The 15,658-nt window shown below is 53.7% G+C and overlaps 1 protein-coding gene across 1 annotated transcript in view; it reads left to right on the top strand.

Annotated features, from left to right (window-relative positions):
• Positions 1 to 10,986, top strand: part of RAD54L2 (RAD54 like 2) — a 64,792-nt gene extending 53,806 nt beyond the window's left edge. Inside the window, exons 10-22 of the mRNA XM_084269397.1 lie at positions 99 to 441; positions 2,098 to 2,275; positions 3,071 to 3,322; positions 3,933 to 4,051; positions 4,245 to 4,360; positions 5,360 to 5,459; positions 5,797 to 6,002; positions 7,280 to 7,455; positions 8,016 to 8,212; positions 8,315 to 8,511; positions 8,988 to 9,077; positions 9,618 to 9,710; positions 9,911 to 10,986. Of these exons, the coding sequence (XP_084125523.1) occupies positions 99 to 441; positions 2,098 to 2,275; positions 3,071 to 3,322; positions 3,933 to 4,051; positions 4,245 to 4,360; positions 5,360 to 5,459; positions 5,797 to 6,002; positions 7,280 to 7,455; positions 8,016 to 8,212; positions 8,315 to 8,511; positions 8,988 to 9,077; positions 9,618 to 9,710; positions 9,911 to 10,899 (3,056 nt within the window). The 3' untranslated portion in view covers positions 10,900 to 10,986. The remainder of the gene's footprint in view (positions 1 to 98; positions 442 to 2,097; positions 2,276 to 3,070; positions 3,323 to 3,932; positions 4,052 to 4,244; positions 4,361 to 5,359; positions 5,460 to 5,796; positions 6,003 to 7,279; positions 7,456 to 8,015; positions 8,213 to 8,314; positions 8,512 to 8,987; positions 9,078 to 9,617; positions 9,711 to 9,910) is intronic.
• The last annotated feature ends 4,672 nt before the right edge of the window (positions 10,987 to 15,658 follow it).

Raw genomic sequence — 15,658 nt, 5'->3', positions numbered from 1 at the left:
CTACCCCTCTGTTTCCTTTTGTCAAGTTGGTGACCCTATCAACCTAGAACTTTGCCATATTCATCTCTAACTAACACTTAACCGTTCCTTGTCCTCAGGGATTGAGAAAGCCTTGTCTCGCCCTGGCCCAGACGTGGTGATTTGTGACGAGGGACATCGGATAAAGAACTGCCACGCCAGCACTTCACAGGCCCTGAAGAACATCCGTTCCCGCCGGCGGGTGGTGCTGACCGGTTACCCGCTCCAGAACAACCTCATCGAGTACTGGTGCATGGTGGACTTTGTCCGACCTGACTTTCTAGGCTCGCGGCAGGAATTCAGCAACATGTTTGAGCGCCCCATCCTGAACGGGCAGTGTATTGACAGCACCCCCCAGGACGTCCGGCTCATGAGGTACCGCAGTCATGTCCTGCATAGCCTGCTGGAAGGCTTTGTGCAGCGGTGAGTCCACGGGGGGTTCCTACCGGTGTAGTCCCTGCAAACAGCTTCTTCATCCCAAATTGCCCTGCTTGTTTGCTGTGTTTATGAAGTACGGCTGATGATGCTGCCTTATAAAGTCATTTAGGTTGGAAAAGAACTTTAAGATCGTGGATTCTCACCATTAACCCTGCATTACCAAGTCCACCACAAAGCCATGTCCCTAAGCACCATGTCTGTGCTTCTTTTAAATAGTTCCAGGGATGGTGATTCCACCGCTTCCCTTGGCAGCCTTTGCCAGTGCTTGAAAATCCTTTCAGTGAAAATTTCCCCAATTTCCAATCTAAACCTCCCCTGGCACAACTTGAGGCTGTTTCCTCTTGTCCTATTGCTTGTTACTTGGGAGAGGAGACCAATGCTCACCTTGCTACAGCCTCCTGCCAGTTGTAAAGAGCAACAAGGTCTCCCCTGAGCCTCCTTTTCTGCAGGCTAAACAACCCCAGGTCCCTCAGCCGCTCCTCACAGGACTTGTGCTCCAGCCCCTTCACCAGCTGTGTTGCCCTTCTCTGGACATGCTACATCACTTCAGTGTCCTTCTTGTAGCAAGGAGCCCAAACCTGAACACTGTCCTTGAGGTGCAGCCTCACCAGTTCCAAGTATAGGGGGACAATCACTGTCTGGGTCCTGCTGGCCACACTCGTTCTGACATGAGCCAGGATGCTGTTGGCCTTCTTGGCCACCCAGACACACTGCTGGTTCATGTTCAGCTGGCTGTTGACCATCACCCCCAGATTCTTCTCTGCCAGGCAGTTCTCCAGTCCCCCTGCCCCAAGCCTGTAGCGTTCCCTGGGGTGGTTGTGACCTGAGTACAAGACCTGCCATCGAGCCTTGTTGAACCTCATAAAATTGGCCTTGGCCCATCCATCCAGCTTAGTGGGCTTCAGTTTGTGGGAGGATCTTAAGCATGCAGAGAAAACCACAGAGGAAATTTTTAGGTTAGCAGCTCCCTCTTTCTCTCAGAATCTCTATCTTCTTCAATCTGTCAACTGCAGAGTGTTGCTTCTGGCTCTGTTTTGCCTTGGGAGTAGAAATAAAGTTGGTTTGCATTGGTATCACAGACCCTGATAATGAAGAACAACACCTATAACTGCAGCACAATGACCTCTGGTTTATTTTGATGTCTTAATTTGGATGCACACGTTCTGACATCCTCAACCCAAGGGTCTGAAAGTGTTTCGTGAACCCTTGGTTATAAAAATTGGCAGGGTCTCCACCACTCTGGAAATGAGTCAGCTTTGTTTCTCAGATGAGGGTTCTAAGGTGCTGGACCAGTGATTTGGACAGAGTGTCTTTGTCATTGGCAGAGCTAAAAAGAGACCTTAGGTCTTATTTCTGTCTTTCAGCTGCCATGGAAAACAAGACTTTCATCAGCCTCCTAACACTGTGACCTGTGCTAGAGATTGTAACGTTTGCCATCTCTATCATTGTGCTTACAGCTGGTATTTGGCTGCAGGGAGAGTGCTTTGGGAATGTCATGCATTAGAGAAGCATGAAACTAGAGGTCCTTCTCCCTGCAGCTAGGTGGGCAAGAAGTCAAAATCTCACCCTGCAGGCAGCCACAGAGAGATCCGGTTGGGAAATCCATTTCCTCTGTTTATCTCTCTCTTCTTCCATCCCCAGGCGAGGCCACAACGTGCTGAAGGTCCAGCTCCCCTCGAAAGAAGAACACGTCATTTTGGTACGTCTCTCCAAGATCCAGAGGGCCCTGTACACCGAGTTCATGAACCGGTTCCGAGACGCAGGCAACAGCGGCTGGCTGGGGCTGAACCCGCTCAAGGCTTTCTGTGTCTGCTGTAAGGTAGGTGTTGGCAGGAGCTGGGAAGAAATACTCTACTCAGGGAAGGGCAGGGATGTGAATGAAAACAGGAGATAAAAGTGTGGTTGGCCAGGCACATCATCTCTCCCCAGAGTGCCCTGCAGTACCCCAGCAGAATTGTTACTCCCACTTCCAGAGCCGGGGTGCAAATGCCTTCTTCAGATTTGTACAAGGAATGTGCAGCCATAGAACCATAGAATGGTCTGGGTTGGAAGGGACCCCAAGGATCACAGAGCTCCAACCCCCTGCCACAGGCAAGGACACCAACCTACAGGCCTGGAGCTACACAAGGTTGCCCAGAGCCCCATCCAATCTGGCCTTGGACACCTCCAGGGATGGGGCACCCACCACCTCTCTGGGCAGCCTGTTCCAGCCCCTCACCACTCTCTCTGTGAGCCATGAGCTGAACCAGGCTGATAGATTAACCGATTACCTGCTGCAGTGCAAACAAACAGCATCATCTGTGTTTGTGCTGTGTGGGGTGCATAGTGACCTTCTGTTTTGTTCCTAGGGAAAGAACTTGGCAGTTCTAAGGTCAGGAGAACCTTGGTTAAGGTGGCTTTATACCTCATGTCATGGCAGAGTCATGTTTTCTGTTTCTTAATGCAGTCAGACTGGTTTTCTCTGCAGTGCCTCACAGTTCCATGTGGGGATGGCAATGAGTTGATGAAAGTGGTAGATCTTTCCTTTGAACAGCTGTGGAGCCTTTCAGTCCACAGCCCGTGGCAAGCAGCAGGCCAGGGCAGGCTTAACTGCTTTCTTTTCTTACCCCTTCAGATCTGGAACCATCCAGATGTGTTGTATGAAGCTCTGCAAAAGGAGAATCTGGCAAATGAGCAGGATTTGGATGTGGATGACCTCGGCACAGCAAGCAGTAATTCCCGCTGCCAGCCTCAGGGAGTGAAAGTCAAAACGGAGAGTAACGCGTTGGCATCGCCGGTTGGAGAAGCTACCAATAGCAAGTTCCTCCAGAGCGTTGGCTTCAACCCTTTTCAGGAGAGAGCAAATCAGGTCGTTACCTATGAGTGGGTGAGTATCACTGCTGGAAACCTCTTCATTTGGAGAGTTACAATAAACATGGGCTAGATGCTTCCTCTGAAGGACTGTACCTCTGTTTGCTAGGGTGGTTTTCTGAAGTAGAGCAAAGAAGAGACTCTGCTGTGTGAGAGTTGAGGATTTCTCTTACATTTCCTCTACCACAAAGCACCTTGATAAGCGTGTCTGCATGGTGCTGGGTGGGGGTCTTGGGGCTCTCGTGAGGCAGGAGTGCCAGCAGTGTTCTTTTATACTGCTGTTTTCATCTGAGCAAAAGAGCTGTGGCCTTTCTTAGTCTAAAAAAGGTGTTAGGGTGAAGTTTAATCTAGATAAAATGGTAAATCTAGGGGGTTGGAGGAGAGGTCTTGAGATAGAGAGTCATGAGAGGTTTGGAGCTCATTCTTCTGTACACCGAGACGACTGTCATTTGGAGCTTCTGGAATGGGAGGTAGCAGCAATGGTTAGGAGTAACATCGTCACCTCAACCTGCCTGGATGTATATAACCTCTCTGCAATGACTTATTTCTCTCACCTTGAGACAGGAGTGTTGAACTAAACAGGGAATGAACAACTCCACCTGTAATAGTCTCCCGTTTCTCGGTAGGCCAAAGACATCTTGTGTGATTACCAGACGGGAGTCTTGGAGAACTCACCCAAGATGGTGTTACTGTTCCACCTAATTGAGGAAAGCGTGAAGCTTGGAGACAAGATCTTGGTCTTCAGGTAAGTGCAGTATCCACAGCTGATCCTACAGTCACAAAATGCTGGAGTAGACCCCTCCTGGTATCAGTGAAAGGTGTGCTGCCATAAATATGGTTTGATAGCTGTCAGTGCTGTTGTGGTGGGGGAAGAGTTCTGATGCTCCGCTTTTGCAGCTGTAGGGGCTTTCTCCTGAACAGAGATCTTGGTTTTGCAGCCAGAGCTTGTCCACCTTATCTGTCATTGAAGAGTTTTTGGCAAAGAGACCAATGCCGAGTCCTCCAGGCTCAGATGGAGGGGTTCACAACTGGGTCCGAAACATCAACTATCACAGTGAGTGCAGCCAATCCTCCTGTCTCTTGGTGTGTGCTGTTTGATCCTCTGTGATGGACTAATTCCTCAAAGTCACCCACCATCTTCTTGTAGCTGTCCTTGGGTGTGAAAATGCTCTTCCGAAGCTTCTTTCTGCTGAAGGCTTTTTTCAGTTGTTCTTGCTTGTGTTGCTTAGGAAGACAGTGTCAGTTTGATACCAACTAACTGATAATTTCCAAATTGTCTTTTTCACATCTTAGAAGTTAAACATCTTTAACATCCTGCTTATGCACTAGTGTTTTCTTAAGATGTGAAAGATACATTTAGCTTCTTGTTTGGCTGTTTTCTCGATCTTGCTTCCCAAACCAGAATTACTGTGGAATGCTTTCACTAGCTCAGGTCTGTGAAATCCCCCTCCCCTCTTCCCCAGCTTGTTCTGGCATGGGTTGTTGCTTTGTGTGGCTACTTTACAGACCAAGACTGAGAGGAGTGGTGGATATGGTGTTCCTGATTTTTGCAGAGCTGCCAGAAGCAAGGTGCTGCCCAGGAACAGACACATGACACACCCACCGCACTCCGTTAGACCAGTACTCTCTGTGCTCAGATCCAGTCTGTGGGGTTTTGCCAATGGCTTTCACAATTTTGGTTCCTCGAGCTTCCAGCATACCTGAGGCCTTTGTGCCTGCTGCTCTTGCTTGCTTCTGCCTTGCTAATACAGAGCTTTAATGAGCTAGGTGTGTTGTAGAACTCCCAGTCTTGGCCTCGCCAAGCTTGAGTGATGTTCTGCTCGGTCTCTCAGTTGAACAAATCCCAATCTGGATGGCTGCATTGCACCTGCCTGGCTGGGCAAATTGGAGGTACAGAGTGGTCCAATGGAGATACTGGGGTGCATGACTTGAGAAAGATCTAGAATTGGTTGGGAATCAGTGCCAAAGCTCAGTGTTTGGGAAGTGGGTTTGTTCTTGTGGGATTCCTCCAAACATACAGAGCATTTAAATGTGTCCTTAATTTCCTCCTCAGGACTGGATGGCAGCACCTCTGCCTCAGAGAGGGAACGGCTGATTAACCAGTTCAATGACCCCAGCAACACCTCTGTCTGGCTCTTCCTTCTGTCCACACGGTAAGCTGCCTGGAGTAGCACAGCACAGTGGAGGACTCGTGCTGATGCTCTGAATGGGTTTTCAGTTCTTTGATTGCTTCATGTGTGCTCTCAGGTCTCTGTGGGACGATAGTGCCACCTGCTTCTAAATTCCCCTGGGGTGCAGGATTTTAGCCTTAGGCCTCTGCAACAACTTAACAACAGTCCTGGAAACCAAACATAGGTTTGAAGTTGCCTTTGTGACTGGAAGGAACTTTTTGTAGACACCTCATGGGCTCTTGACTGTGATGGCTGTCCCTGCCTAGAAACTCTGAAACTTGGCCAAGGCAGAGATTTGAAATTTGCCTTTAATTTCCAGTGCTGGGTGTTTGGGTGTCAACCTCATTGGAGCAAACAGAGTGGTGGTGTTTGATGCTTCTTGGAACCCGTGCCATGATGCCCAGGCCGTGTGCCGAGTGTACCGCTACGGGCAGAAGAAGCCGTGCCACATTTACAGGCTGGTCTCTGATTACACCCTTGAGAAGAAGATCTATGACCGTCAGATCTCCAAGCAGGGCATGTCAGGTAAGTGGGGATATTGGTTCTCTGCCCTTGGCTTTCGTTCCTTTCAGGTCCTTCAAGTCCTCTTTCCGTGGGTTTCATGAGTGGGTTGGGTTTTTGTAAGGTTGAAAATCTAGCAGCCAGAGAAGTGACAAGTATGTTATCTTAGGGCTATGTTTGATACTCATGAGTTGATGCTGACATGAGACCCTGTAAGAAACACAGGGCAGAGTGGTGGGGCTGTAGAGCTAGCACCCTGCAGCAGGGTTGTGCCACCAGTCCAAGGAATTGCTGTTTATGTTTCTTGCTACTCTCCTGGTTATTATAAGAGACAGGGGGCATGGGAAGCGCTCATCCCATTTTCTCCTGGGTGTTAACTTGTCTCAAGCTGGGCATTATTTATTAACTAGTCCTGTACCTTCATTTCTCCAGCAGTGAGAGAGGGAAAACAGGCACATTTTTAAAAAAAATTATATCTATGTATTATAGAGAGAGGTGATACCTTTGACCAATAGTGCTTACATAGGAGCCAAGAATAATGAATTCATTCCAGTTCTGACCTGCCCTTGTATCAGAAGTATCTTTTGTGCTGGCTTGTGCCAGCTGTCAAGCTGCTCTTGTAGAACATGCAGCTGAGGGTTGTGGTGACCCAAAAAAGATTTCTGCTGCCTGTGTCCTTCTTTGTCTCAAAACCCAGCTCCAGAGGCAGCAGCCCAGTGTGAGCCACTCAGTGTGCTGTTGTCCATTCGGGGTGGAGCCCCTGGCAGCTGGCCTGGCTCCCAGGAGAGCCCTAGATAGAGATGTTTCCTCTGTGTGCTCCCATTTGCCCTGTGTGCAGGCAGGACTGTCCAAGGAAAACTTCCAGGTTCTCATGAGAGGGACTGTGGCTGCGTTCTGAGCTTTGCACTCTGAGTTCTGTAAACTTCAGCACCTGGTTATTAACTTGAGCCTTTTGTTGGTGGAATCTGTGGGAGGGCATGGACTGGTGGGGTGCAGCTCTGTCCTAGGGTTTGTATGTTCTCAGCCTCATGACGTGGGATGGGATACCCTCCTTAATTAGCTCCTGCATGCCAGGAGCTCAGTGACCCGCACTGCATCGCTGCGCGGTCTGGAGCACAAGGCACTTGTCAGCCCGACTTGGACAAACAGGCTCATCTCTGCACGTGGCTGGTGATTTTCCTTCAGGCCTTGACTTATACAGAAGGCTCCTGAGGATTGTGCAGATTTTGAGGGGGGAGCTCTATTAGGACAGGAGTGTCCCAATCTCTTCCCTTCTCTGCTCATTCCATTCCCTCTTCCAGATCGGGTGGTGGATAATCTGAATCCAGTGCTGAACTTCACCCGAAGGGAAGTGGAGAACCTGCTGCATTTCGTGGAAGAGGAATCCGACCCTGCTCAGCTTTCCCTCAATCCAAGCAAGATGAAGGAGTCTGTTCTACAATTAGCCTGTCTCAAGTATCCTCACCTCATCACCAAGGTAAGACCAACCTGCTTCCTCACTAGTACAGCACCGCACAAGTAGGAGGAAGTCTGGAGGGGTCTGGCTCTGTGATGGGGGCACGGTGGCAAGAAGGACACATCTGTGTGCTGGTGGGAATAAGTAAAAAATCCCTCAGAGAGGGTTGGAAGAGCCCTGCCCTTCCCTGCAGTATCTTCTGTGCACTTAGAGCCACATCTGTCCTGGACAGATTTGGGGGCAGGTCATCCCTTCCTTCAACTCGGTGCTTGCTGGGTGGGAAGGTGGCAGTGGCATATCCAGCTTGCTGCCAGCTGCCTTCCCAGGGTGGCTTTAACGTGCAGCTGGGACAGCCAGCGCTTGTCTCTGTTGCAGAGTTTCACTGATGGGGGGTCGCTGCAGACCGGGGCCTGTGGCCGGGTACTACACACGCTTCCCTTTGCCTCCCAACTCCCCTCTTCCCCGCTCCATCCCGGGATGGAGACAGTGCCGAAGCAGGGACCGGGTTGCTGCAGTTTGGGGCATGTTGGTTCCCTCTTGTGGTGTGTTGGTGTCAAAACCTCGGTGCTGTGGGGTTGCAGGAGCCTTTTCAGCATGAGTCGCTGCTGATCGACCGGAAGGAGCACAAGCTGACCAAGGCGGAGAAGAAAGCAGCCAAGAAGAGCTATGAGGAGGAGAAGCGAGCGTCCGTCCCCTACACCCGGCCGTCCTACGCACAGTATTACCCAGCCAGTGACCAGAGTCTGACAAGCATCCCTGCCTTTAGCCAGAGGAACTGGTGAGTACCTGTGTCTTCCCCTTCTTCCCATGCTGTAGACATGAAATGAGGGTGCAGGGGACACTCAGCCCTGTTGCACTTACCTGCTTCCTCTCTAACTAGGCGACCAGCCCTCAAGGGTGAGGACAAGCCAGTGGCAAGCGTCCGCCCAGTTCAGTCCACTCCCATTCCTATGATGCCCCGGCATGTCCCCATGGGCAGTGCAGGAGCAACCTCCAGTTCTAACCCTGCTGTCAACTTCCCCATCAACTATCTACAGCGAGCTGGTGTCTTTGTGCAGAAGATTGTCACCACCACAGGTGAGTTGGGTTGTGGTGCCCGTGGTGAATGGAGGAGCAGGGCGAGTTGTCAATGCCCACATAGGCTGTAGGCAGGCAGGCATTGGAGACACTGGTACCGCCTCTCTGCGGTGGTTCCCTTGGGTAGTTTGAGTGGTTCCCTTGTACCTGGAGGACTTGTCCACACGTGTGCAAGGAACATGGGCCTGGCAGGTTGTTTGGAGCAAGCTCCCTGAGAGAGGACCTGCAATACTGTTGCCAGTTGTCTTTTTTGGGATAGGAGAGGTGCTGCACCAGAGCTGTGCGGCTTTCACTTCCTCAGAGCCTCTGGTGCCTTCCCGTGCTGCTCAGAAGTAAACCCAGGGCTTACTCCTAGCACAGCGCTTAGGAGAGACAACCGCACTGCGAGCAAAGGGCTTGGTGTTGCACCTCTCCACTCCTGACTGCAGCCAGCATATAATTTCACAGGCACTGTTCTGTTTCTTCCTCCACCCCAGATATTGTGATTCCAGGTACAAACACCTCCACTGACGTACAGGCAAGAATCAGTGCTGGGGAGAGCATCCACATCATCCGAGGAACGAAAGGTAAGTTGTTCTGTCATGGTGAGACTTCTGGATAGGGTCCTGGCCAATACTCATTACCAGGGAAGAGGATGTGAAAGCATGAATCAGTCCCTTGAGAGGAAAAGGAACAAGAAGGGGAGGAGTTTGGACTCCTCAGTGTTTCAGTTGCTGCCCAGGCTTTGGGCATGCTGTTATTGTAGATGATGCTTCAGGGCTGTTGCGGCTATGGCTGCTGCTGCCTCTGAGAGGAGCTGTTGAACTTTGTGGCTGGGCCTCTCATTCTCACAGCACCTGCTGCACGTTCTGGGGCAGCCAAACCTTCCCGGTGCTGCCAGAGCACCTCGTCCCAAGTATGAAGTACCATGATTCCTACCACTAGCATGTTGGGAGGTGGGGAGCTTCAGCCCAGGAAAGCTGAAAGGGTGGGAATGAGGAGCAAGGATGGGGGCAGAAGCCCCCTCACTCATGTCCCTGCATGATCTGTGGGCTGGCCTTATGCAGCACTGCTGTCCTGTTCTGTGGGATCCCCGAAACCGAATGAAGTTGTTCTGCCTGCTTCAGGGACGTACATCCGGACCAGCGACGGGCGGATTTTTGCTATCCGGACCACTGGGAAGCCAAAGGGCAATGAAGACCGTCGGACAGCTGCCTCAGGTAGGGGCTTGTGAGTGCTGCATGAGGCTGGCTCATGTGCTTTCCCACCCAAGTGCCTGGGGGGATGTGCCCTGGCTGCCTTCCATCACACCTGTGTTCCGAACTGACCCCACAGTCTTCCTGTGAGATCCCCACCTGCCTTTCCACCAGGCTATTCTCCAAAGGTGTCTTTCTCACCTGCTCCATCTCCTTGTTTCCAGGCTCCCAGAGCTCTTCGCTGGAGTCCACAAGCAATGGCAGACACAGTGCCTCATCACCGCAGCTCCCCAGCGCGGAGGAACTCACTCGGCCCATATCCCCCGACAGCCCCGAGATTATCAGCGAGCTGCAGCAGTACGCGGACGCAGCGGCTGCCCGCGAGTCCCGGCACAGCTCTCCCAGCACCAACGCAGCGCAAGGCCACGCGGCTCGCACAGACAACGCGCCCGGCCTGGCAGCCCGAGGCGCCGAGCAGCGCGTGGGGATTCACTGCATGGCTCCCTCCGTGTCTTCAGCCCTGCCGGCCACCAGCCAGCACGTCGATGCCCACTCCGTGTTGGACTTACGGGGCAACAAGCGCAAGTCCACCTCACCATCGGACCCGGAGGAGCAAGCCCGCCGGCAGCAGAAGAAGCGCCAGTTGCCATCGTCCGTGCAGCCGTACGAACACGGGTACCCTGTCTCTGGTGGGTTCACCATGCCTCCTGTCTCTTTAAACCACAACCTAACCCATCCATTTGCCTCCCAACCAGGAAACTCCTTGTACATGGGCACTGGCTCCTCTTACTACCAGCTGCCCAATTTACTCCCAGACCCTCATCTGGTGTTCCCTGTGACTACTGACCCTCTGCTGACAGCCGGCACCGCCAGCTCTTCTGCTGCTACCTCAGCCACCGCCAGCGTCCCCTCATTCATGCTAAACCCTTCTCTGACGGGGGTGCTGCCCAATTACTCGCTTCCCTTCACGCAGTCACTCCTGCCCGAGCCCAGGATGTTTGCTCCTTTCCCAGCCCCCGTCTTGCCTAGCAGCCTTCCCAGGAGCATGGCATCTGCCTACCCTGGCTACATGTCCCCTCACTCGGGCTACCCGGCCGGGGGCCTCCTTCGGTCCCAGGTGCCTCAGTTTGAACCCCAGGAGGTCCCAGAGGTGGGATGCAGCTCTAATGACGAGGACAAAGACGACGATGTTATAGAGATCACAGGGAAATAAATGGGCCCAGCTCCTGCTTGGTCTCAGCTCGGCCATGAGGCAAAAGTTGCAGGACCTTTTTGGGAGTCAGGATTTCCCTCTGGGCCACGGCAGCGGGTGGAGAAGGATGCGAAGGGTGTGGCGTGGGGGTGGTTTTATTCTTTTTGTTTTGTTTTGTTGTTTTTAGCTGTCGAGGATCTGAATTGTATTAGGGGTTGGGAGGGGGATAGAGTGGAACTGTGAGGGCCGGGGAGGGGGGTTGGCAAGAGCCAGGGGAGGAGGGGAGCAGCGATGCAAACCATAGGAGTGCCTCCCTCCCACGCTCTGTCTGTCTGTCTGTCTCTGTTCTCTGTCTTGTCTGGAAGGGGGAGATTTGGCGTTGCAAGTCCCTGCCCCTCTCAGGCCTGGAGGCACGGGCTTGACCGCTGGCAGGGCCTGGCTCCCTCTCACACGAACTGCCTTATCTGTGAACTTCTCTCGCTCTGGGAGGTGTGGGCCGGGGGGCAACTCCAGCAGAGGTTGGGGACAAAGCATTTTTAACTGGGGAGGGAGTGGGGGGAAGCGGGGAGGGGGGCTTCTACGTTGTGTATGTTGGGACAGGGGGGGATTGATGTAAAAAAAAAAAGAAGAAAAAGGACAAAAAAAAAAGGAAAACAAAAGAAAAAAAACTCCCATCCCACAAACAGTTTGTCATCCTCTTCAAATTCACTGGTGTGAGGGCTCCAGGCAGGCTCCTGCCACAGGAGGAGGGCAGGGCTCTGGGAGAGCTCCCTGGACCCTTCAGGAGGGTCCTGTCCGAGGTAGGTTGGGCCTGTGGTTCTGATGCCAGGTCTGTGTGCCAGGGGAGTGGAGCAATGCCAGGCATCTTGGTGGCTGTCGGAGTGGAATCCTGGTGATTCCCCCAGCTCCAGGGCCCTGCCAGGCTGGGTGAGGGCCATGTCTTGCCCTGCTGTGGCCTATCAGATCCGGGGGTAGCTGGGCTCACCGCTGCTGCTCCAGGCAGAAGGTTGGGAGAGAACACTAGACCTAGTGCCTCCTGCTGGCGAATCTGTGATTGGAGCGACTTCCCCCTGCCCAGAATCTCTACATTAATTTATTTCATGAAGGCGTAATATTTATTGCTTGGGGCACTCTTTTCTTTCTACTTTTAAATTAATTTCCCTATTAAAAAAGAAAAAAACAACCAAAATAAAATGCTGGCCTCCATCACACAGTGGTTGCTTGTTGGGTTGTCTGTGTAGCTAGGAGCGGGGCCTGTATCTGACCCCCGCGTGGTGCCAGAGCAGGGAGGTGCAGCTGGGGGGAGGACAGAGTCCTCTTGTCACATGGGGGCAGGTGGAGGAGGATGCCTGGAAGCCTCCTGCGCCTGTTGCTGGTGAGGAGGAGGAGGGCTGTGAGGCGTGCGGACGTGGGAAGGCAGAGCTCCCGCCAGAGCAGCGCCGTTCCCCAGGCAGGGAGCAGGCCCAGTGCAGCCCCGCTCTGCCGCACGCTTCGCAAGGCCTGGCTCAGGCCTGACAGACTGTGCTCTGCTCAGCCTGGGCCTAGCACGTGTGGCTGTGTGTCAGCACCTTAGGATGGGAACCTCCATGTCTCAGCTGGGTGTCAGCAGGCAAGAGACGCGCTCTGGAGCAGGGCCAGGACCTTGGGGCAGGGGTATAGCTGGCACGGGACCTCTGGGGCTGTGGAAGCTGCGGTAGCTGGTGCTTGCTGGGACCAGCTAGGTGTAGAAAGGGGCAGGATGTCCTGGCACCCTTGATCAAAGGGTCTCTGAAAGATGGGGGGGGGCAGAGAGAGCGAGAGAGAGAGAGGGGTGTGTGTGCTCGTGTGTGTTACAAAAACATAATAAAAACTGTTACGGGGCTTTCCTCGTGTCTTTCTCTGTTCAATGGACATTGTCTGTCAAACATAACCACACCATTCATAGAAGCCTTAGATCAACAGTTTAGCTATGCAAATTATTTTAATTATTTTTTTAAGAAAACCAAACATTAAAATAGTGCTTTCTTCTTTAACATATCCTAGGAGTTGAAAACCGAGGGGTTCTGAGCAAACTGCTGGACAACTTGTCTTTGGATGCACCATGGAAATAAAAATCAAACCCCCCCACAAAAGTAACAAAGCAAATTAACTGATGGTGTTCATGCAAGTTTCTCCAAAGACTTGACAGTGCTGCATCTGTGAGTCATTGCCCTCCTGTGCTCTGTGTGTCCACCTCATGCACAACCCTGTGACACTGATTGTATGCCGAGCTTGCCCAGATGTCCGTTGCATCCCTGTGAGGCTGTCACTTTCCCGGTGGATTTGGGGGATGGACCTAGGCAAGGGTTTTCCTTGTCGAGAGTAGCGAGCCTTGAGACCTGCGGGTGCGCGTGGGAGGCCGGCGCGGGAGCAGCCCCTCACCGCAGCCCCTGCTCCGTGATGGTGGTGGTCAGGGTAGTGGGGTTCAGCCAAGGGACCCTCCGGAGTCCTCTCTGAACTGGGGTTTTCTGTGCTGGGACAAGGAGTGAGGATTCAGCTCTTGCCATGATGCCCATAACCATGCCATTTTCTCTGCTCCTTGCCTCTCCAGGAGAGCACCTGGGGCTTTCTGAGCAGCTCCTGGCACAGCCTTGTGCTGCTGGCCTTTAACCTCCTCGTGCTGGTGCCAGGGCTCTCCTGTCTCCTGCATGGCTGCTGGGGCCTGGAGACCCCTCCTTCCCCCCCCCCCTCCCCATGCTCTGGCTGTCCCGGATGTGACCCACTGCTGGGGGATTCCTCTGGCTGGCAGACAGCCCTGGCTCCAGGCAGCCACAGCACAGTGTCCCAGCGGAGCAAATGCTGGAGCAGAGCAGCCCCAGCTGCTCTCCCTAAGCCTGGTGGGACGGTGCGGCACCTCCCTGCCCCACAGACCATCCCTGAGCACCCCTTAATGAGGGGCTGGGTCCCCTGGGCACCGCAGAGCCTCACCTGAGGTGCAGAGATAGCGGCGATGGGTCCCATGGGGGCTGGCAGCAATGGGGGCTGCTCCAAGGCAATCAGAGGCCCCTGCTCACCCCCTGTGCTGTTAAAGAATTTCTTCCACCCCCCAGAAGCCATGAGGGTGTGCGCGGTGCCCAGCGGCTTTCCGAGTGGGAGGGCCTCTCGGAGCCCCAAAACTCCTCTCCCATGGGACTCCCCTCTCCCCACCCCTCTGCCCTCCCCAGGCTTTTCTCCTCTTCAGCACGTGGTTCTGCTGCACAGGGTCCCATCTCGCTTCTCCTCAGCCTGGACCGGGGGCTTTCCCTGCACGGGTTAAATTTGCCTTTTGCTGCTGAATTTCTGTCTCCAGCTGAGCGGGCGGAAGCAGCTGCCAGTTCACAGCGGGGCTGCGGGTGACACTGAGGACAGCAGCGCCGGACGCGGCGCTGAGGGGGTTTGGACACTAAGGTGGATCTCTGAGCACAGCCCAGAGCTGTGGCGGAGCCATGGGGGCGGTCAGTTGCCCTCCATGTAAGCACCAAGCCCTCAGCCCTTCCCTTGGGAGGGACACATCCACTCCTGGGGACAGTCAGGCGAAGGCTGGGGTACTGCTGTGGGGCACGATGCCACAGGGAGGGCTGTGTCCCCTGGGCTTGGTCGTCTTGGCCACCAGTACGGGCATTGGGGAGGGCTGTGGGGTGGGCGCGACACAGCCCAGCCTGGACTCAGAGGCTCTGCGGCATGCTTGCCACCCAGAGCACCTGGGAGGTTGGTGGGGTGAGGGCAGGTACTCACAGAAAGCAAATAATGATCCAGCAAGCAAAGGAGGGGGTTTCCCTGGGGCTTCCCCAGAATTGGTGGATGCTTTGGCTTAATGATGTCAGCAAATGGCGGAAGGCAAGAGAATTGCCGTTGGCGTGTGGATGGCTTCCGGGCCAAACGGGACGCGTACGGCAGGTCCCTTCCCACTGGTGTTCCTCACCACTCCGCGATGAATTTTGTTAATCCAGTCCTGGAAGGACCAGGGACAGGGGTGGGGGGGGTGGGTGGAGGGAGGGACAGTGGTTCAAAGGGGAACGTAGTCCAGCTAGATTCGGTGGGGGTGATGGCTCCTCACAGCTCCAGCAGAGCGAGCGCTCCCTACAAGGGGACAATGGGAGGGCAGGAGGGAGGGAGGGAGCGCAGCCTCAGCCACCCCCTGTGCCACTGCCCGAGGCTGCTCTGCGGCTCCGGCCTGGTGAGCTGGAGCCTGGCAGATCCATGGGAGCCTGAGGAAAACCCATCGCCGAGTCTCATGTGGGGTTTGCTGGGGTTTGGGGTTCTTTTTTTTTTTTAATTTCCTTTGGGTTTTCCCCTTTTATTTCCCCCCTTTTCTTTTTTATTACCGCCTTAGTTTGTGGCCTGTCTTTTTGTGGTTGGAAAGAGGAGTATCGCTGGCAGGGTGGGTCGGTCGGTTGGCCCCACGCATGATCATGTGCTTCCCTCTTCTCTCTGTTGAACGGGACGTGCTCGCCTGATCTCCCAGAACAGAGACTTTGAATAATTTGTTGTTTATATGATGTATTTATTTTTACTTGTGTTTCATGTCATTTTTTTAAAAAATAATAAATTGTAAGTTGGTATAACGGCCTGTTGGAGCTTCTTTCTTGCAGGGGGGGTACAATAACGGTCACAGCGGTGGAGTTTGGAGCTGATTGGAGTGGGCACGGCCATGTCTGCCAGCCCCAGGTTGTCAGAGCCCGGGCTCAGCAAGCAGCTGTGCCCTGCAGCCTCCAGCAGCATCTCTGGGCTCCACCAGCACCTCCACAGCCGCCCAGGTGAGCACCCGGCCAGGGCACCGTGC

This window comes from Gallinula chloropus (genome assembly GCF_964237585.1).
Source record: "Gallinula chloropus genome assembly, chromosome: 12".
Lineage (NCBI taxonomy): Eukaryota > Metazoa > Chordata > Aves > Gruiformes > Rallidae > Gallinula > Gallinula chloropus.
This window is presented reverse-complemented; position numbering and strand designations above follow the sequence as displayed.